The sequence below is a fragment of the Rhinopithecus bieti genome, unplaced genomic scaffold (assembly GCF_001698545.2).
Source record: "Rhinopithecus bieti isolate Rb0 unplaced genomic scaffold, ASM169854v2 scaffold_8911, whole genome shotgun sequence".
NCBI lineage: Eukaryota > Metazoa > Chordata > Mammalia > Primates > Cercopithecidae > Rhinopithecus > Rhinopithecus bieti.
In genome coordinates this window covers 2,216,673-2,236,597 of record NW_016806084.1, presented here as the reverse complement: position 1 = coordinate 2,236,597, position 19,925 = coordinate 2,216,673, and the positions used below count along the sequence as shown (strand labels likewise).

Genomic DNA, 19,925 nt, shown 5'->3' with positions numbered 1-19,925 from the left:
ATATATTTATATTATATATATTTTAAACCCACAATTTTAAAAAACTAGCCTGTAATACCAGCACTTTGGGAGGCCAAGGCGGGTGGATCACCTGAGGTCAGGAGTTCGAGACCAGCCTGGCCAACATGCTGAAACCCCATTTCTACTAAAAATACAAAAATTAGCCATGCCTGGTGGCATATGCCTCTAATCCCAGTTACTCAGGAGGCTGAGGCACAAGAATCACTTTAACCCAGGAGGCAGAGGTTGTAGTGAGCCAAGATCAGGCCACTGCACTCCAGCCAGGGTGATAGAGTAAGACTCTATGTCTCAAAAAATAAAAAAAAATAACAATTTACCTCAAACCATTGAATTGTACAATTTAAGTGGATGAAATTTATGGTATATAAACTGTTTTTTAAAAAAAAATTATGCTTAATTGAATCCAAATCATGCATGTCTACCTTGCTTAAGAACATTATTGAGTTTTAATAATTTTATATGTGGAAAAGACAAAGATCAAAATTGATAAAACTGGTGGTGGAATGCTCCTAGATTACATACTACCAATCATGTCCCCTTATCAAGTAGTGGCTCTGTAGTAAAATCACATCTTACGTGAGTGGTAGGTGGAAACTAAATATGGCAGAAAATATTATAGAAAAATGTAGTACAGAAAAAAAGAGTAATTCCTTAAATCATGAAGGTTCTTTAGTAGTGGAAGACAGAGTCGGGTCTGATTTGGGAAAGGGGGAGTGGAGAAAGGAACACTGCAAGACAAAAAATTCCATTTTAAAATTTTGCTCTCAGTTGTGTTCACTGAACACTAATGAAAACTTACTAATGGATATAGGTAAGATGACTTCTGTAATTCTTGTTTGCTTTATGAATTATGAAGTATTTCAAACACTGTAGTTATTTTTGAACATAACAGCTTGGATGGAAGTCAGATCTGAGTCTCCTTGAGTGAAATGCTTTGTTTGATTTGTTTTGAACCTAGGCATAACATCTCCAACCACATTATACGATAGATACAGCTCCCCACCAGCCAGCACTACCAGAAGGCGGCTGTTTGTTGAGAATGATAGCCCCTCTGATGGAGGGACACCTGGGCGCATGCCCCCACAGCCTCTAGTCAATGCCGTCCCTGTGCAGAATGTATCTGGGGAGACTGTTTCTGTCACACCGGTTCCTGGACAGACTTTGGTCACCATGGCAACCGCCACTGTCACAGCCAACAATGGGCAAACAGTAACCATTCCTGTGCAAGGTAAGGAAGGCAGAGTTGGATATTGAGTTCCTTCTCTGTGGCATGTATTGAAAAGTTACCCGAGGTTTGGCTAGAGTGACATAGGGGACAGAGGAGTGATGGGGAGACAGGGTTTGTTTGGGAGAGGAGAAATTGTAAACCTCTGCCCGGAGAACCTCTTATTATCAACATTTTCTTCATGCTTTTTTTCTCTGTCACAAACTAGGTATTGCCAATGAAAATGGAGGGATAACATTCTTCCCTGTCCAAGTCAATGTTGGGGGGCAGGCACAAGCTGTGACAGGCTCCATCCAGCCCCTCAGTGCTCAGGCCCTCGCTGGAAGTCTGAGCTCTCAACAGATGGCAGGAACAACTTTGCAAGTCCCTGGTCAAGTGGCCATTCAACAGATTTCCCCAGGTGGCCAACAGCAGAAGCAAGGCCAGTCTGTAACCAGCAGTAGTAATAGACCCAGGAAAACCAGCTCTTTATCACTTTTCTTTAGAAAGGTAATTTTTCACGTACTCTTACCAGAGCATGAGCTTGGGAAATACAAGTGTTAAACAAAGTTTGAAATGTTTTTGTCTGTCTCCTAGGTATACCATTTAGCAGCTGTCCGCCTTCGGGATCTCTGTGCCAAACTAGATATTTCAGATGAACTGAGGAAAAAAATCTGGACCTGCTTTGAATTCTCCATAATTCAGTGTCCTGAACTTATGATGGACAGACATCTGGACCAATTATTAATGTGTGCCATTTATGTGATGGCAAAGGTGAGTACCATTTTTGAACTGTAAAGGCAAGTATAGGTCTTCATTACTGAGAACATTTTTTAACCGCTTTCTTGAAATACAATTTACATGCTCTATAATTCATCTATTTAAAATGCACAACTAAATGGGTCTTAGTATATTCACAGATATGTGCAGTACTCACCACAATTTTAAAACAGAATATTCCATTATATAGTTATATGAGAGTATTTTTATCCATTTATTAGGTAATGTATATTTTAGTTGTTTCTACTTTTGGCTATATGCATAATACTGCTATTAGCATTTGTGTTTGGGTTTTTGTATAGACATATATTTTCATTTCTCTAGGGTATATACCTAGTAATGGATTGCTGGGTCATACATTAACTATGTTTTAACCATTTAGGGAATTGCCAGACTGTTTTCCAAAGTACTGTACCATTTTACACTTACACAGGCAGTATAATAAAGATTTTAGTTTCTCCACTTTCTCATTAACACTTATTATCTTACTTTGTTTAAATTACTTATTGAAGAGAAATTCACATAACATAAAATTAACTGGGTTTTTTTTTGGGTTTTTTTGTTTGTTTGCTTTTTGAGATATTGTTTCACTCTTGTCACCCAGGCTGGAGTGCAGTGGTGCATCTCAGCTCACTGCAACCTCTGTCTCCCAGGTTCAAGCGATTCTCCTGTCGTAGCCTCCCAAGTAGCTGGGATTACAGCCATGTGCCACCATGCCTGGCTAATTTTTGTATTTTTAGTAGAGATGGGATTTCACCATGTTGGCCAGGCAGGTCTCAAACTCCTGACCTCAGGTGATCCGCCCACCTCAGCCTCCCAAAGTGCTAGGATTATAGGCATGAGCCACCGGGCCCAGCCAAATTAACTATTTTAAATTGAACAATTCAGGAGCATTTAGCACATTTACAGTACTAAGTGTGATCAATGGTTGTATACTCACCACCTCTATCTAGTTCCAGAACATTTCTGTACCTGCAAAGTAAAACTCCTTTCCTGTTAAGTAGTTTCTCCCCATTCTACCTCCCACAGCACCTGGCAATCAGCAATTGGCATTCTGGCTGTATGGATTTATCTGTTCTTAATCGTTTATAGAAATGGTACAATAAGTGACCTCTTGTGTATGGCTTCTTTTACTTAGGATACTATTTTCAAGGTTTATCTATGTTGCAGCATGTATCAGTACTTCATTCCTTTTTATGACTGAATGATATTCCATTGTATGGATAGGCACAATTTTTTTCTCCACTCATACAGTGATGGATATTTGGGCTGTTTCCACCTGTTGGCTATAGTGAATAGCGCTGTTGTGAACAGGTATATCATGTACCTGTTTGAGTGCCTGTTTTCAGCCCTTTTGAGTTTATTCCTAGCAGTGGAACTGCAGGGTCATATGGTGATACTATGTTTAACTTTTTTGAGGAATCCACTGTACCGTTTTCCACAGAAGCTGCACCATTTGACATTGCTACCAGTAATGCACAAGAGTTCCAGTTTCTCCACATCCTTGCCAACTTATTTTTATTATAGCCTTCTTAGCGGGTATTGGGTGGTATATCATTGTGGTTTTGATTTTCATTTGCCTGATGACTAAGGATGTCAAGCATCTTTTCATTTGCTTACTGGCCATTTGTATATCTTATGTGGAGAAATATCTTTAAATCCTTTGCCCATTTTTAAATTGTGTTACTATTGAGTTGTTGGAGTTCTTTGTTTTGGATATAACTACCTTCTCAGACGTATGATTTGCAAATATTTTCTCCCATTTGGTGTATCTTTTCACTTACTCGGTAGTGTCATTTGAAGCATAAAATTTTTAATTTTGATGAAGTCGAGTTACCTGTTTTTTGGTTTGTTACTTGCACTTTGGGTGTCCTAAGAATCTGTTGCCAAATCCAAGGTCACTAAGATTTATCCCTGTGTTTTCTTTTGATTTTTATAGTTTTATCTCATAGTTAGGTATTTGATCAAATTTGAGTAATTTGTGTATTGTATGAGGTAGTAGTCCATTTCCATTCTGATTATGTGGCTGTGCAGTTGTCTCAGCACCATTGAAAAGAAGTTTTCCTTCCTCACTGAATGGCCTTGGTGGCCTCCTTGAAAATTAGTTGACCGTTGACAACATGTGGGTTTACTTCTGGACTCTAAATTCTATTCCATTGGACTGTATGTCTATCCTTATGCAATACCATATTCTCTAGATTAGAGAGTTGCTTTCTTATAAAGTTTTGAAATTGGGAAATATGAGTGCTCCTACTTTTTTTTTCTTTTCAAGATTATTTTCAGAGTACCTTGAAAAATGAATTTTAGAATCAGATTATCAGTTTCACAAAGGAATCAGCTAGGATTCTGATAGGGTTGTACTGAATCTGTAGATCAATTTGGGGAGTATTGCCATCTTAACAATTTTATGTCTTCTGATCCATGAACATAGAATGTTTTTCCATTTATTTAGATCTTCCATTTTTTTTCAACAATGTTTTGTACTTTTCAGAGTATGTTTGCAATTCTTTTGTTAAATTTATTCCTAGTCTTATTGATGCTATTCCAAGTGTAGTTGTTTCATTGTTAACGTGTTCATTGCAAGTGTATAGAAAAACATTTTTGTATATTGATCTAGTATCCAGCAGCCTTGCTGAACTTATTAGTTCTAATAGTTTTCTAGTAGATACCTTAGGATTACTATGTAGGAAATCATGGAATTTGCTTATAATTTTACTTCTTGTCCAAACTGGATGCCTTTTATTTCTTTTTCTTTCCTAATTATCTTGCTACAACCTCCAGTACAGTTGAACAGAAGTGTCGAAAGCAGAAATCCTTGTCTTGATCTTAGGTGGAAAGCATCTAGCTTTTCACTATTAAATTACGATTTTTTCCATAGATGCCCTTTATGAAGTTGAGGAAGTTCCCTTCTTTTCCCAGTTCATGGAGTGTTTTTTACCATGAAAGGGCATTAGATTTTGTCAAATGCTTTTTTTGTGTCCATTGAGATGATTGTGTGTTTATTGTTTTTAATTCTATCAATATAGTATATTACACTGATTAATCTTCCTATGTTAAACCAGCTTTGCATTTCTGTTGTAAATCCCTCTCAGTCATAGTGTATAATTCTTATTTTTTTCTTTTTTTGAGACAGTGTCTCGCTCTGTTACCGAGGCTAGAGTGCAATGGTGAGATCATAGCTCACTACAAACAGTCCTCCCATCTTTGTCTCCTGAGTAGCTGTGACTACAGGCACATACTACCATGCCTGGCTAATTTTTAAAGTTTTTTTGTAGACAGGGTCTACCATGTTGCCCAGGGTGGTCTCAAACTCCTAAGCTCAAGCAGTCTTCATGCCTCAGCCTCCCAATGTGTTGGGAGTATAGGCATGAGCTACTGTACCCGGCTGCTATAATTCTTTTCTTTTTTGTTTTTGAGATGGAGTTTCGCTCTTGTTGCCCAGGCTGGAGTGCAGTGGCACGACCTTGGCTCACCACAACTTCTGCCTCCCAGGTTCAAGCAATTCTCCTGCCTCAGCCTCCCAGGTAGCTGGGATTATAGGCATGTGCCACCACCCTGGGCTAATTTTGTATTTTCAGTAGAGACGGGGTTTCTCCATGTTGGTCAGGCTGGTCTCGAATTCTCAACCTCAGGTGATCCACCCGCCTCGGCCTCCCAAAGTGCTGGGATTACAGGCATGAGCCATGGTGCCCAGCCTATAATTCTTTTTATATGTTGCTAGGTTTGGTTTGCTAACAGTTTGTTAAGGAATTTTTTTTTCAATTAAAAAACTTATTTTTTCAAGTTTCCACATGCAGCAGTGATTCCTAAGGAATTTTACCCTTATTCATAAGAGGCATTGGTCTGTAGTTTTCTTGTTATGGCTTTGTCTGGTTTTATTATCAGGGTTATACTGGTCTCATAGAATTGAGTAGGAAGTGTTCTCTCCTCTTCTATATTTAGGTATTTTTTTTTCCTTTACCTTTTTTTTTTTTTTTTTTTTAAATTTACAGCTGCCTGAAAGACCCATGGATATGAGCTTCTTGGTATTAATGTTTTAAAGTTTGGTAGAATTCAGCAGCGAAGCTGTTGAGACCTGAGATCTTCTTCCTTGTGGGAAGTTTACTGATGAATAATTCCGTCTCTTATTTGTTACAGGTCTATTCAGATCATCTGTTTCTTCCAGAATCAGTTTTGATAATGTATGTCTTTCTAAGAATTTGTCTGTTTCCTCTGGGCTAAATTGTTGGCAAATAATTATATTTCCTTCTGTTCTTTTTTATTCTTTAAGGTCAGTAGTAATGTCCTTTTCCTTTTCTGATTGTACTTTTTGTTTGTTTTGTTTTTTGAGACAGAGTCTCACTCTGTTGTCCAGGCTGGCATACAGGGGCATGATCTTGGCTTACTGAAACCTTGGCCTCCTGGGTTCCAGCAATTCTTGTGCCTCAGTCTCCTGAGTAGCTGGGACTACAGGCCTGTGCCACCTCACCCAGCTAATTTTTGTATTTTTAGTAGAGATGGAATTTCCCCATGTTGCCCAGGCTGGTCTCCAACTCCTGGCCTCAAGCAGTCCATCCACCTTGGCCTCCCAAGTGCTGGGATTACAGGCGTGAGCCACCGTGCCCTGCTCTTTGTAGTAGTTTGAGTCTCCCTTTTGTTCTTGGTCTAGCTAAAGGTTTGTCAATTTTCTTGATCTTTTCTTTTAAAACCAGCTTTTGGTTTCATTTATCTATTTTGTGTTCTTTATTCATTAGTATATTATCTGTTTCTTTCTTTCTGCTTACTTGAGGCTTACTTTTTGCTCTTTTCTATTGTTTTAAGATGGATGTTTAGGTAATTCATTTACTGTTTCTCTTAATATCTTTTTTCCCCAAATCCTTTACGTAGATCTGAGTATCTTTTAAAAGATATCTTTCCGATATCTCAATATCTTTTATTATTTTTTCTGAGACAGCATCTTGCTCTGTCGCCTAGGCTGGAGTGTAGTGCTCACGGCACCCTTCCTCCAGGGCTTAAGTGATCCTCTTCCCTAAGCTTCTTGAGCTGGGACCACAGCCGTGCACCACCATGCTCTGCTAATTTTTTGCAGAGATGAGATTTTGCTGTTACCCAGGCTGGTCTCAAACTCCTGAGCTCAAGCAGTCCTCCCTCCTCGGCCTCCCAAAGTGCTGAGATTACATGCATGAGCCATTGCCCTTGGCCCTTCTTCATTTTTAATGTAAGCATTAACAACTATAAATTTTCCTCCATGCACTGCTTTAGCTGCATGAGTGTTGGTACAGTGTGTCTTCATTTCAGAAGTATTTTCTGATTTCTGTTTTTGACTTCTGTTTGACTTACTGGTTATGTAGCAGTATGTTGTTAACTTCGTATTTGTAAGTTTCCCAAATTTGTTATTGATTTCTACTTTCATTGTGGTTGAAAACACAGTTTGTTTTATTTCAGTTCTTTTAAATATATTAAGAATTGTTTTATAGCCTAGCATATATGGTCTATCCTAGAGAATTTCAAAGTACATTTGAGAACACTGTGTATTCTGTGGGGGTTGGGGAGAGTGTTCCGTAGATGTCCGTTAGGTCTAATTGTTTTATATTGTTAGTAAAGTGTTCTGTTTCCTTGTTGATCTGCCTAGATCTTCTCTCCATTATTGAAAGTGAGGTCCTGAAATCTGTAAATATTATCGCTGAACTGTCTACTTTTCCCTTCACTTCTGTCACTTCTCACTTCAAGTATTTTGTGCTGTGTTATGAAGTATGTGTATAACTGTTATAGATTCCTGATGGCTTGACCCTTTTATCATTATGGAATATCCCTTTTTAGTAACTTTTTGTCCTAAAGTCTGATTTATAATGTTATATATAGACACACACACACACACACACACAGTCACCCAACTTTCTTACAGTTGCTGTCTGTATATCTCTTTCCATCCTTTCATTTTTGAATGTATTTGTATTTTTTAATCTAAAATGTCTCCTGTAGATAAAATACATTTGGATTTCTTTTGCCTTTTGACTATGTATATAATTGGATTTATATCTGCCATTTTACTTTTTGTTTTCATGTCTTTTCCTTTGCCTTTTCAGCTTTGCTTTTGCATTAGGGTCAATATTTTCTAAAGTAGCATTTTCATGTCAGGTTTCTTTCATTGTGTGTGTTCATTGTGTGTGTATGTGTGTGTGTGTGTGTGTGTGTGTGTGTAGTGGTTGCCCTAGGGCTTCCCATATATATCTTATCAAAAATCAGCTTCAAATTATACTAATTTAATTGCAGTGATATAGAAGTGTTCACTGTTTCGTTACACATATTACATCCATAAATGTACAACTCCACCAGTACATTGTTATAATTATTGATATAATTTTATGACTTCTGAAGTAGCAGAAAGGAAAGCAGTGTAAGCGTGTATTTAAAACTTTTGCTATAGTAACCTTATTAATAATTTCTGGTTTTCTTTCTTTCTTTTTTAAGACAGAGTCTCGCTTTGTTGCCCAGGCTAGAGTGCAGTGGTGCAAACTCAACTCACTGCAACCTCTGCCTCCCGGGCTCAAATGATCCTTCCCGCCTCAGCCTCCCATGTAGCTGGGCCTATAGGGTGCAGGCGTGTGCCACCATGCCCGGCTGATTTTTGTATTTTTTTGTAAAGAGGGGGTTTCGCCATGTTGCCCAGGCTGGTGTCGAACTCCTGGCCTCAAGCAGTTCACTTGCCTCAGCCTCCCAAAATGTTGGGATTACAGGTGTAGCCACTACACCCAGCCTACTTCTATTGCTGTTATTCATTCCTGTGTATGTGAGTTGCCATCTGGAGTAATTTCCTTTGCCCAATATGGCTTTGCTCCTGCCTACGTCCTTTGTACTGGTTTTGGCAAATATATTACATTTTTATATGTTACAGATACATTATACATTTATTTTATACAATTGATTTTTTAATCAGTTAAGAAAGGAGAAAAAATTGCATTTATACTCTATTTATGATTACATAATTATCTTTACCAGTGCTCTTGGCTTTCTTCATGTATAGTATTGTCCAGGGGCATTTGCTTTTTTGGCTTGAAGAATTTTGTGTAGTGTTTCTTGTAAGGGGTTTTGCTAGCACCAAATTCTGTTTTTGTTTATCTGAGAGTACATTTATTTCACCTTCATTTCTGAAAGATAACTTGCAAAAATTGTGAATATTGATATTTCACAGATAAAAATCTTGAGTAACTTTTTAATAATGGATTCTTAGCTTAATATTTATTCTTTCATCACTGTGAATGTTATTCCACTGCCTCTTGGCCTCTGTAGTTTCTGATTAGAATGTAACTGAAAAGTTATTTTTCTCTTGATGCTTTCAATATTTTCTCTTTCTTCGGCTTTGAGCATTTTTACTATGATATACCTGGTTATAGATGAGTTTATCCTACTTGCAAGTCACTGAATGTCCTGGATATGTAATTTAATAAATTTGGGAAGTTTTCAGTATTTCTTTGAACATTTTTTTCTGCTTCTTTCTCTCCTCTCCTGATTCTCCCATTACACTTATGTTGATTTCCTTAATGCTGTGCCACATTTCTCTNTGTAACTGAAAAGTTATTTTCTCTTGATGCTTTCAATATTTTCTCTTTCTTCGGCTTTGAGCATTTTACTATGATATACCTGGTTATAGATGAGTTTATCCTACTTGCAAGTCACTGAATGTCCTGGATATGTAATTTAATAAATTTGGGAAGTTTTCAGTATTTCTTTGAACATTTTTTTCTGCTTCTTTCTCTCCTCTCCTGATTCTCCCATTACACTTATGTTGATTTCCTTAATGCTGTGCCACATTTCTCTGAGGCTGTTTATTTTTCTTCATTCTTTCTCTGCTCTCAGATCACACAATCTCTTCATGTTTCCTTTTGTTTTTTTTTTGCTACTTCAAATCTATTTTCCCTAGCTTCTAGTGACTTTTTCATTTCAGTTACTGTAATTTTCTACTCCAAGTCTTTTTTTTGAGACAGAGTCTTGCTCTGTCGCCCAGACTGTACAGTGGCTCAATCTCAGCTCACTGCAACCTCCGTCTCCCGGGTTCAAGTGATTCTCCTGTCTCAGTCTCCCTAGTAGCTGGGATTACAGGCACATGCCACCATGCCTGGCTAATTTTTGTATTTTTAGTAGATACTGGGTTTCACCATGATGGCCAGGCTGGTCTTGAACTCCTGACTTCAAGTGATCCACCCTCCTCGGCCTCCCAAAGTGCTGGGATTACAGGTGTGAACCACCGCAACCGACCTCTAAGTCTTGATTCACATATTATTATTATTGAATTTTAATAGAAATTCTTGAATCGATGTATCTTCATTTGCTATATGCCTTTAATACCATTTCCAGAGACTTGAAATAGCTTTTATATAATTTTCACCCCTTTTACTGGGCAGCAGGTTCACACAGCTCCTCACACTATTATGGTAGAAATTGCTGTATCTCTCAGAGCACTCTTATTGTTTGCCAGGTCACAAAAGAAGATAAGTCCTTCCAGAACATTATGCGTTGTTATAGGACTCAGCCACAGGCCCGGAGCCAGGTAACTACATTTTCTCTATGGGCTGAAAATAACGCTTAAAGTCTGTGATGAATACAAAAAATTAACCATAGTTGACTCTGTGGCCTTTTTTCCCAAGATAAACACCTGGGACTCTACTTAAGGGAAATTTCTGCTTTAATCTTCTTTATTCTTGATGTCACATGTTGATTAAGTTCTCTTTTCCTCAGAAGGCAACAATGTTAAATATTTGATTGCCTTCTTAATTCAGAAAAATCACAAGATAGATAGGAATTAAGAAGTTACTTGGTTTCTATGTCACCATTCTGGTTTAGTAAACATACTATACGTTTAACCAAGAGAATGTCACATGGAAATCTAAAACCCACTTTGTCTTTATTACCATTTGTCTCTGAGAGGCAAATTGGCCAGATCTGTGTATCTGACTTAGAATGACTTGACTTTATGGTTGGGTGCTGTTACCGTGGCGTGGTACTGCAAGTAGTACTTGGCATGTGAAGCTAGATGGGCTCTGATTGAATCTTGGATCTGTTATAATTTGAGTTATGTTTCTTAACCTCTTCTGAGGACAACTATTGCTACACAGATTATTGTGAAAAGTAACATATGTCAAGGTCCTATCACCAAGGGTGTGCTCAACAAATACTAGTTTACATCTCCTTCTCATTGTTTCTCTAAAGGTGTATAGAAGTGTTTTGATAAAAGGGAAAAGAAAAAGAAGAAATTCCGGCAGCAGTGACAGCAGAAGCCATCAGAATTCTCCAACAGAACTAAACAAAGATAGAAGTAAGTGGGATCTTTGTGAACTACAAGACAAAATTAGGAGCTTTTCTTACTTTTTAGGACTTGAAGTAACTAACCATTACTAAATGAAATAACTATAGAAACTATGAAAGTGTGTAAGCAAAGGGTTTAATGGATCAGTAAACCAAATTCTGGGTGGCAAAATTGTCCATTCCATAGCTTTGGGGCACATATTCTATAACATTTTTCTCCAGGAGAATTAGAGCTTTCAGTGAGGAATCTGCTTGCCTGAGTTCCAGAAAGGTCTGACATGTCAGTTGGAGCCATGCTATGGAAATACCATCCCCTACCTGTTGGTTTGTCCTAAGGCTTAGGTCCTAGAAAACTTGGTGTAACTTATTAACGGACACTACTCAGAAAGCCCTTGCTATGGTTATGGCATAGGGATATCAAGTTAAAATCCTAGCTGAGCTTTGCTTTTTGGTGTGAAGAACAGAGTGCCTATTCACTGTTATTAGCAAGTAATGCAGGTAGCTGTTTCCTTTCTCCTACTTTTTAAAAATTAAAACAATCTATACTAGCAGCTTTTGTATTGACACCCTGTGTTCTCCTGGCTGCAGCCAGTAGAGACTCCAGTCCAGTCATGAGGTCAAGCAGCACCTTGCCAGTTCCACAGCCCAGCAGTGCTCCTCCCACACCTACTCGCCTCACAGGTGCCAACAGTGATATGGAAGAAGAAGAGAGGGGAGACCTCATTCAGTTCTACAACAACATCTACATCAAACAGATTAAGACATTTGCCATGAAGTACTCCCAGGCAAATGTAGTAAGTATGACAAGGATCATTTCATGCTTTTTTCATGAGTATTGAGGAATTATTTATGATTTATATATGGACCATTCACCTAGTCCATATATAAACTAGTTTTGGCCAGGCGTGGTGGCTAACACCTGTAATCCCAGCACTTTGGGAGGCTGAGGCGGCCAGATCACTTGAGGTCAGGAGTTCGAGACCAGCCTGGCCAACGTGGTAAATAAAACTCAGTCTCTACTAAAAATACAAAAATGAGCCAGGCATGTGAAACACATGTGTAATCCCAGCTACTCTGGGGGCTGAGGCAGGAGAATTGTTTGAACATGGGAGATAGAGGTTGCAGTGAGCTGAGATTGCGCCACTGCACTCCAGCCTGGGCGACAGAACGAGACTCCATCTCATAAATAAATAAGCTAGTTTTACAAATAATTCTATTAAGTAAAACTGAGGAGGTCTGTAATTTACCTAACCAACATAAGTTCTGTTGTTAATCCTTAAACAAGAATAAGATTGTATTTGGAGTCCCTACAAAGTATAGTAGTACAAGAGACAGGCTACATGGGTTCAAATTGTCTAGTACTTAACAGTAGTGGTAACCTTGCAAATCATTAAATTTTCTCCGTACCTTGTTTCCTCATATATAAAATGGGAATATAACTAGTTCTTAGCATATGGAGTTGTAAGGATGAAATGACATAATGTATAAAAATTGCTTAAAATAATAACTGGCACAAATTAAGCACTTAAGGTTTGCTATTACAATGTTTTTCTTTAGGTTAAATTATTGCTAATATATCACTATCATTCTCAATAAAAATACCTCATTGTAAATTTCTTTTCTTAGAATTACTGATTTTTTTTTTTTTTAACAGATGGATGCTCCTCCACTCTCTCCCTATCCATTTGTAAGAACAGGCTCCCCTCGCCGAATACAGTTGTCTCAAAATCATCCTGTCTACATTTCCCCACATAAAAATGAAACAATGCTTTCTCCTCGAGAAAAGATTTTCTATTACTTCAGCAACAGTCCTTCAAAGGTGAGCCTAACATCAATCTTGGCCTTTACTAACCCCAAAATGCTTCCGATGCTAGAAAGAGGGTTTGTGCTAAGCCTAGGCACTCATTAGAGTGATGAGAGCTACCAGGGAGCAGTGATCAGTCAGTTCCCATGCAGCAAAACCCAGGATTTGTTTTTTTTTTTTTTTGCCTTTTTTGAGGGTGGAATTTGAGAGTTGGAAACAGGGTAAGGGATTTGGATTTCTTTTTATCCCCTCTATTTATACATTTTGAACATTTTGCTATAAACCTGAAGTTTGTGTTTATCCCATTTGTAACAATTTTCCATATGTGTTAGGGAAATAAATTTTGGATTCCTTACCAAAGGCCTGTTTCTGGGACAGGCAGTGTCCTCTGGACTCTGGCTAAGGGGAGAAGTTGACATTTTGGACATTGCAGTGCAATAGTCATATTAGCACAGATGTATGTGGCAACAGCCGCCTCATTCTAAGAAGGGGAAGGAAGCTTGAGTCAGGCCTTAATGTTGAAAAGTCAGGGAGCTGCTGAGGTATGGAAGGGCATTCAGTAGGAAGCAGGTAAGGGGAAGAAAACAGTATCCTTGAGGCAGACAGTGATCCAAAGCTCGAATACAGGTATCATGCTATGTTAGCGAGTGGAACTGGATTGTGAAGGCCCTTACATGATGAGATTTGTATTGATAAAGGTTGCTTAGAGGCTGGGCGTGGTGGCTTACACCTGTAATCCCAGCACTTTGGGAGGCCACTGTGGGCAGATCACCTGAGGTCAGGAGTTTAAGACGAGCCTAGTCAACACGGTGAAACCTCATCTCTATTAAAAATACAAAAATATAAGCTGGGCATCGTGGCATGCGCCTGTAATCCCAGCTACTCGGGAGGGTGAGGCAGGAAAATTGCTTGAACCCGGGAGGTAGAGGTTGCAATGAGCCAAGATCGCACCATTGCACTCCAGCCTGAGTGACAAGAGCGAAACTCTGTCTCAAAAAAAAAAAAGATTGCTTAGAAATACACACACATATATAGGGCCTGAACTCTTCAAAAATAAAGGTATCATGAGAAAATGGTAGAGGATGGGGAAGGGTATCATAGAGGAGACTAGGGAGACATGACACCCAAATGCAATGCATGATTTTTGATCCTGCATAGGAAAACACTGCTATAAAGGACATTTTGAGGAAAAACTGAATGTGGCCCTCAGTGTGTGTTTTTTTTTTTAAGTTTCTTTGGTGTTGATGATGCCTAGTAGATTATGTAGGAGATGGTGCTGCAACTATTCAGAGGTAAAGTGACTCAGTGTCTGCAGCTTACTTTCAAACGGGTTGGTTGCAATATATTTAGGTAGGGAGTGACAAACAACTCTCAGACATTAATGATTGATAAGTGGGTGCTCAATGTACTATTTTTCCAACTCTTTGTAGGCTTGAAATCTTTTAAAAAGTTGAGGAAAACATTCCGGGTACAGGGCCTCATGTCTGTAATCCCAACATTTTAGCTGGCTGGGGTGGGAAGATTGCTTGAGGCCAGGAGTTGGAGACCAGCTCAGGCAACATAGCAAGACCCCATCCCTACAACAAATAAAAATTAGCTGAGCATGGTGCCATGCACCTGTAATCTTAGGTACCCAGAAGGCTGAGCCCAAGAGTTCAAGGCTGCAGTGAGCTATGGTCATGCCACCACACTCCAGCCTGGGCGATAAAGTGAGAAACCCTGTCTCTTTGGGGGAAAAAAAAAAAAAAGTTGAGGAAAACAAGTAAACAAGAACAGCAAAAATCTGTTAGAAAATGTAATAATGGGCTGGGCATGGTGGCTCATGCCTGTGATCCCAGCACTTTGGGAGGCCACAGTGGGCTGATCACCTGAGGTCAGGAGTTCAAGATGAGCCTAGTCAACATGGTGAAACCCCATCTCTACTAAAAATACAAAAATAAGCCAGGCATGGTGGCGGACACCTGTAATCCCAGCTACTCAGAAGGCTGAGGTGGGAGAATTGCTTGAATCCCGGAGGCAGTTTGCAGTCAGCTGAGATCTTGCCATTGCACTCCAGCCTGGGGGACAAGAGCAAGACTCCGTCTCCAAAGAAAAACAGAAAATGTAATAATGGAGAAACTTTTCCTATCATAGTAAAAACAAAAAAAGGGTGTAAAGGTGACACATGCTTTGGAATAAATTTATAACTTTTGAAAACTGGAATAAATGAAGAGATACCAATGTTTCTGAATAAGAAGACCAAATATTTAAAAGGTATACTTTCTCCGTTACATAGGCTTAGTCTAATTCCAGTGATATTCCTAGTAGGACTGGTTATGAAACATGGAAACATAAATTGGCAGTAACAGCGCCAAAAAGCAACTGGAGTTGGAGGAAATGATTCTGATGGCTTAAATTAGACTCTCATCCTGAAATCAATAAATTTTTTTTTTTTTTTGAGACAGAGTCTCGCTCGTCGCCCAGGCTGGAGGGCAGTGGTGCAATCTTGGCTCACTGCAAGCTCCGCCTCCCAGGTTCACGCCATTCTCCTGCCTCAGCCTCCCTTCCTGAGTAGCTGGGACTACAGGTGCCCGCCACCGTGCCCGGCTAATTTTTTGTATTTTTATAGAGACAGGGTTTCACCTTGTTAGCCAGGATGGTCTCAATCTCCTGACCTCGTGATCCGCCCGCCTGAGCCTCCCAAAGTGCTGGGATTACAGGTGTAAGCCGCCATGCCCGGCCTGTAACCTATAAATTCTAAATGGATTACAGAGTTAAATGGAAAAAAAAACAGAATAAACAAAGCAGATGAATTGGAATCATAATACTCAAAAGGTGTCTTAAAAAGGAGGAAAAAAGGAACATACAGGAAAACAGCATTTAAATGTAAATGGTCTAATAAATGTACCAATTAAAAGTTAGAATTTATCTGATTGGACAAAAAAGCAGGACCAAACTGTATGTTGTTCGTAAGTTATATACTTTAAATATAAAAATGTGTATTCATGAATGGAATATTACTTGGCAATAAAAAGGATGAAGTACTGATACACGCTAAAATATGAATGGACCTTGAAAACACAATGTTAAGTGAAAGCAGTCAGTCACAAAAGAATACATATTTTATGATTCCATTTATATGAGTTGTCCAGAATAGGCAAATATCTAGAAGCAGAAAGAAGATTCATGGTTGCCAAGGGTTGTGGGGAATAGAGTTTCTGCTTATGGACAAGAAGTTTCTTTCTGGGGTGATGAAATAATTCAAAAATAGAATGTGGTGATAGCTACTCTGGGAACATACTAAAAGCCATGGAGCTGTACACTTCAAATTGTTGTATAATACAGTGTAAGAATTATATCTCAATAAAGCTGGAAGGGTGGAAAAGGTTATACCATGCTACCATTCATCAAAAGAAAGTTGGAGTGGCTGTATTAGTATCAGAGAAAGTAGATTTCAGAGCAAAAAATATTATCAGTGACAAAGTGGGTTGTTTCCTATTATAAAGAGGACATATAACCCTAAATAGAAAAAAAAAAAAATGATAGTCAAGAGATTTCAGCATAATTGGTATAACAAATAGAGAAAATCAGTAAGGATACAGAAGATGTAGCATTATCAATCAACTGACTGCCATTTATAGAACACTATCAAGTGCAGAGAGAACATTTACCAACATAGACTGCATTCTGGACCATAAAACAAGTCTTGATAAATGTTAAAGGGTTGAAATACTGTGTTTCACTGATCACAATGGCATTAAATCAGAAATCAGTAAGAGAAAAGATACCTGGAAAATCCCCCAATTCTTGGAAACTAAATTATATATTTCTATTGGTCAAAGAAAGCACAAGAGAAATTAGAAAATATTTTGAACTAAATGACAATGAAAACCCAAAATATTAAAATTTGTGGGATGTAGCTAAAACAGTGCTGAGAGAGAAATACATAGCACTGAATACCTGTTAGAAAAGAAAAAAGGTCTCAAATTAGTGACCTAAGATTTCAGCTTAAGAAAGCAGAAAAAGTGTAGGACTCACTGAAATGGAAAACTGGAAAGTAGAGAAAAACCAAGGCAAACAAAAGCTAGGTTTTTTGGGGGCCGAGTGCCATGTCTCATGCCTGTAATCTCAGCACTTCGGGAGGCTGAGGCGGGTGGACTGCTTGAGTTCGAGACCAGCCTGGGCAACATAGCAAGAACTTGTCTTGGGCGGGGGGAGAAGCCAGGTGTGTGAGGTGTGCCTATAGTCCCAGCAACTCGGGAGGCTGAGGTGGGAGGGTCGCTAGAGCCTGGACAGTCAAGGCTGTAGTGAGCTGTGATGGCCCCCCTGCACTCCATTCTGGGCAACAGAGTGAGACCCTGTTTCAAAAAAAAATTTTAAAGAACAACTTAATGCCAATAAATGTGACAATGCGCATGAAATAGACAAATTCTTGAAAGACATAAACTAATAAAACTCAAGTAGTAGTAGTCTCAATAGCCCCTGTATCTACTAAATAAATTAATTTGTGGTTTAAAAACCTCCTGTCAGAAAACTGTAGGCCCAGATGGCTTCAATGGTAAATGCTACCAAACATTTAAGGAAGAAATATGCCAATTCTATAGAAACTCTTACAAAAAGTGAAGGTGATAAATCATCGTAGTGTTTGAAGGAAAGCATCTGACAAAATCCAACATTCATTAATGTAAAATCTCTCAAGGAACTTCCTCAGCTTGGTAAACATTTACCAAAAGCACCTACAGATATCATACTTAATGGTAAAAGACTCAATGCCTTGCCCCTATGATCAGGAACAAGGCAACAATGTCCACTCTCACTACCCCTATTCAACATTGTAACTGGGGGTCCTAGCATGTGCAATAAGACAAGAGAAAGAAGCCATACAGCCTGGATTGCCTACATAGAAAAATCACAAAGAATCCACAAAAAGCTACTGGAACTAATAAGGGAGGTTATGTGATCAATATACAAAAATCAAATGTATTTCTGTATACTAGCAGTGAACAATCAGAAGTAAAATAAAAAATTGAATACCGTAACATTAAAAAATTACTTAGGGGTATGATAAAAACTATGCAAGACATGTATCCTGAAAACTATAAAAGCTTGGTGAGAGAAATTAAAGCCTGAGAAAATAGAGAAGTGTGTTCATGACATTGAATGAAAATGATACCTTATTTTCCAATTCATGGAAAACAGCGGTTTTCTCCCAATTTCAAACCAATTTCAGTCAAAATCCAGATTTATATAAAAAACTGATTCTAAAATTTGTAATTTACAAGGCAAAGGAACTCGAATAGCTAAAATAACTCAAAGTTGGAGGATTCACACTAATTACGAAGCTAGACAAAATATCTGTGTTATAATACCACAGTAATCAAGACAGTAGTGTTGGTGGAAGTATAGACACAGAGATCAATAGAACAGAACAGAGTCCAGAAACAGACAACACGTATATGGTAAACTGATTTTCAACAAAGGTGCAAAGGCAATTTGATAGAGAAAGCATAGCCTTTTCAACAGATGGTGCTGGAACCACTGGATATGCATTTAACAAAATAATAGTAAACTTGTTCCCATGCCCTACACCATACACAATAACTAAAAATGAACCACAGACATAAATGTAAAATCTCAAACTACAAAAACTCTAGAAGAAAACAGAAAATCTTGGTGAACATGTTTTATGGGAAAATTTTATATACAACATCAAAAGCACAATCCACAAAATACTGTTAAAATGGATTTTATCAAAACGAGTAATTTCTGCTCTTTGAGACACTGTTAAGAGAATTAAAAAACCAGCCATAGACTATTAGAAAATCCGTACACATTCCATATCTGATGAAGCATTTGTTTATCTACAATTTCTAAAGAATTCTCAAAATTCAGTAGGAAAACCACCAAATGTAAAAGTGGGCAAAAGATTTGAACACACTTTACCCATTACATGCCTGTTAGAATGGCTAAAATCTAAAAAGTGACAAATCCTAAGTTCTGGCAACAATGTGGAGCAATTTTACATATTGGTGGTGTGAACGCAAAATGGCATCACCACTGTGGAAAGTTGTTTCTTAAACATGCCATTATCGTACAACCAGCAATCTCATTCCTAGGTATTTACATAAATGAAATGGAAGCTTATGTTTACACAAAATCATGTACATGACTGTTTATAATGACGTTCTTCCTAACTGCCAAAAAATGGGAAACAACCCAAACGTCCTTCAGCTGGTGAATGCATATAAATAAGCTTGTGGTGCATCCAGACAATCGACTGCTACTTTGCAATAAAAAGGAACTGATACATTCAAAGTAGATAAATCTCAAATGCATCAATGCTTAAGTGAAAGACACTAGATTCAGTAGGCTACTTATGATTCCATTTCTGTGACATTCGGGAAAAGGCAAAACCACTGGACAAGAACATCAGTGGTGGTTTGGGATAGGCGGACAAGGGAGTATGAGGGAATTTTTCAGAGGAAAAGAACAGTTTTATACGACTGTAGGTATTTCTAGCACAGAATCGGGAGTCTGTGCAGTAAAATTATAGTGATTATTAGACTGTTGGCTGGAGAAAGATTTGTCATCTTGACTTAACAGGTGATAGCTGAAACTTAGGGGGAGAATATTACAAAGCAAGAAGTAGCTTATGTCTAGAACCAACCTATAATGTAGTAACATTTATACTACCATGAGAAAATAATTATCAACTACTATACAAGATCAGTTAAGATGAAGACTGATCATTAGTGATACTTGACAGAGCAGTGTCAGTGCATTGGTATGACCTGTTGAAAAATAAATTATGGTAGCACTGCTTATACACAAATTAACAATGTATAAACAGTGTAA

At 38.3% G+C, this 19,925-nt stretch overlaps 1 protein-coding gene across 1 annotated transcript in view; it reads left to right on the top strand.

Annotated features, from left to right (window-relative positions):
- Positions 1–19,925, top strand: part of RBL2 (RB transcriptional corepressor like 2) — a 58,038-nt gene that overhangs the window by 35,287 nt on the left and 2,826 nt on the right. The window contains 7 exon segments of the mRNA XM_017874633.1: positions 980–1,249; positions 1,455–1,735; positions 1,823–1,999; positions 10,461–10,532; positions 11,192–11,297; positions 11,876–12,081; positions 12,942–13,106. Of these exon segments, the coding sequence (XP_017730122.1) occupies positions 980–1,249; positions 1,455–1,735; positions 1,823–1,999; positions 10,461–10,532; positions 11,192–11,297; positions 11,876–12,081; positions 12,942–13,106 (1,277 nt within the window).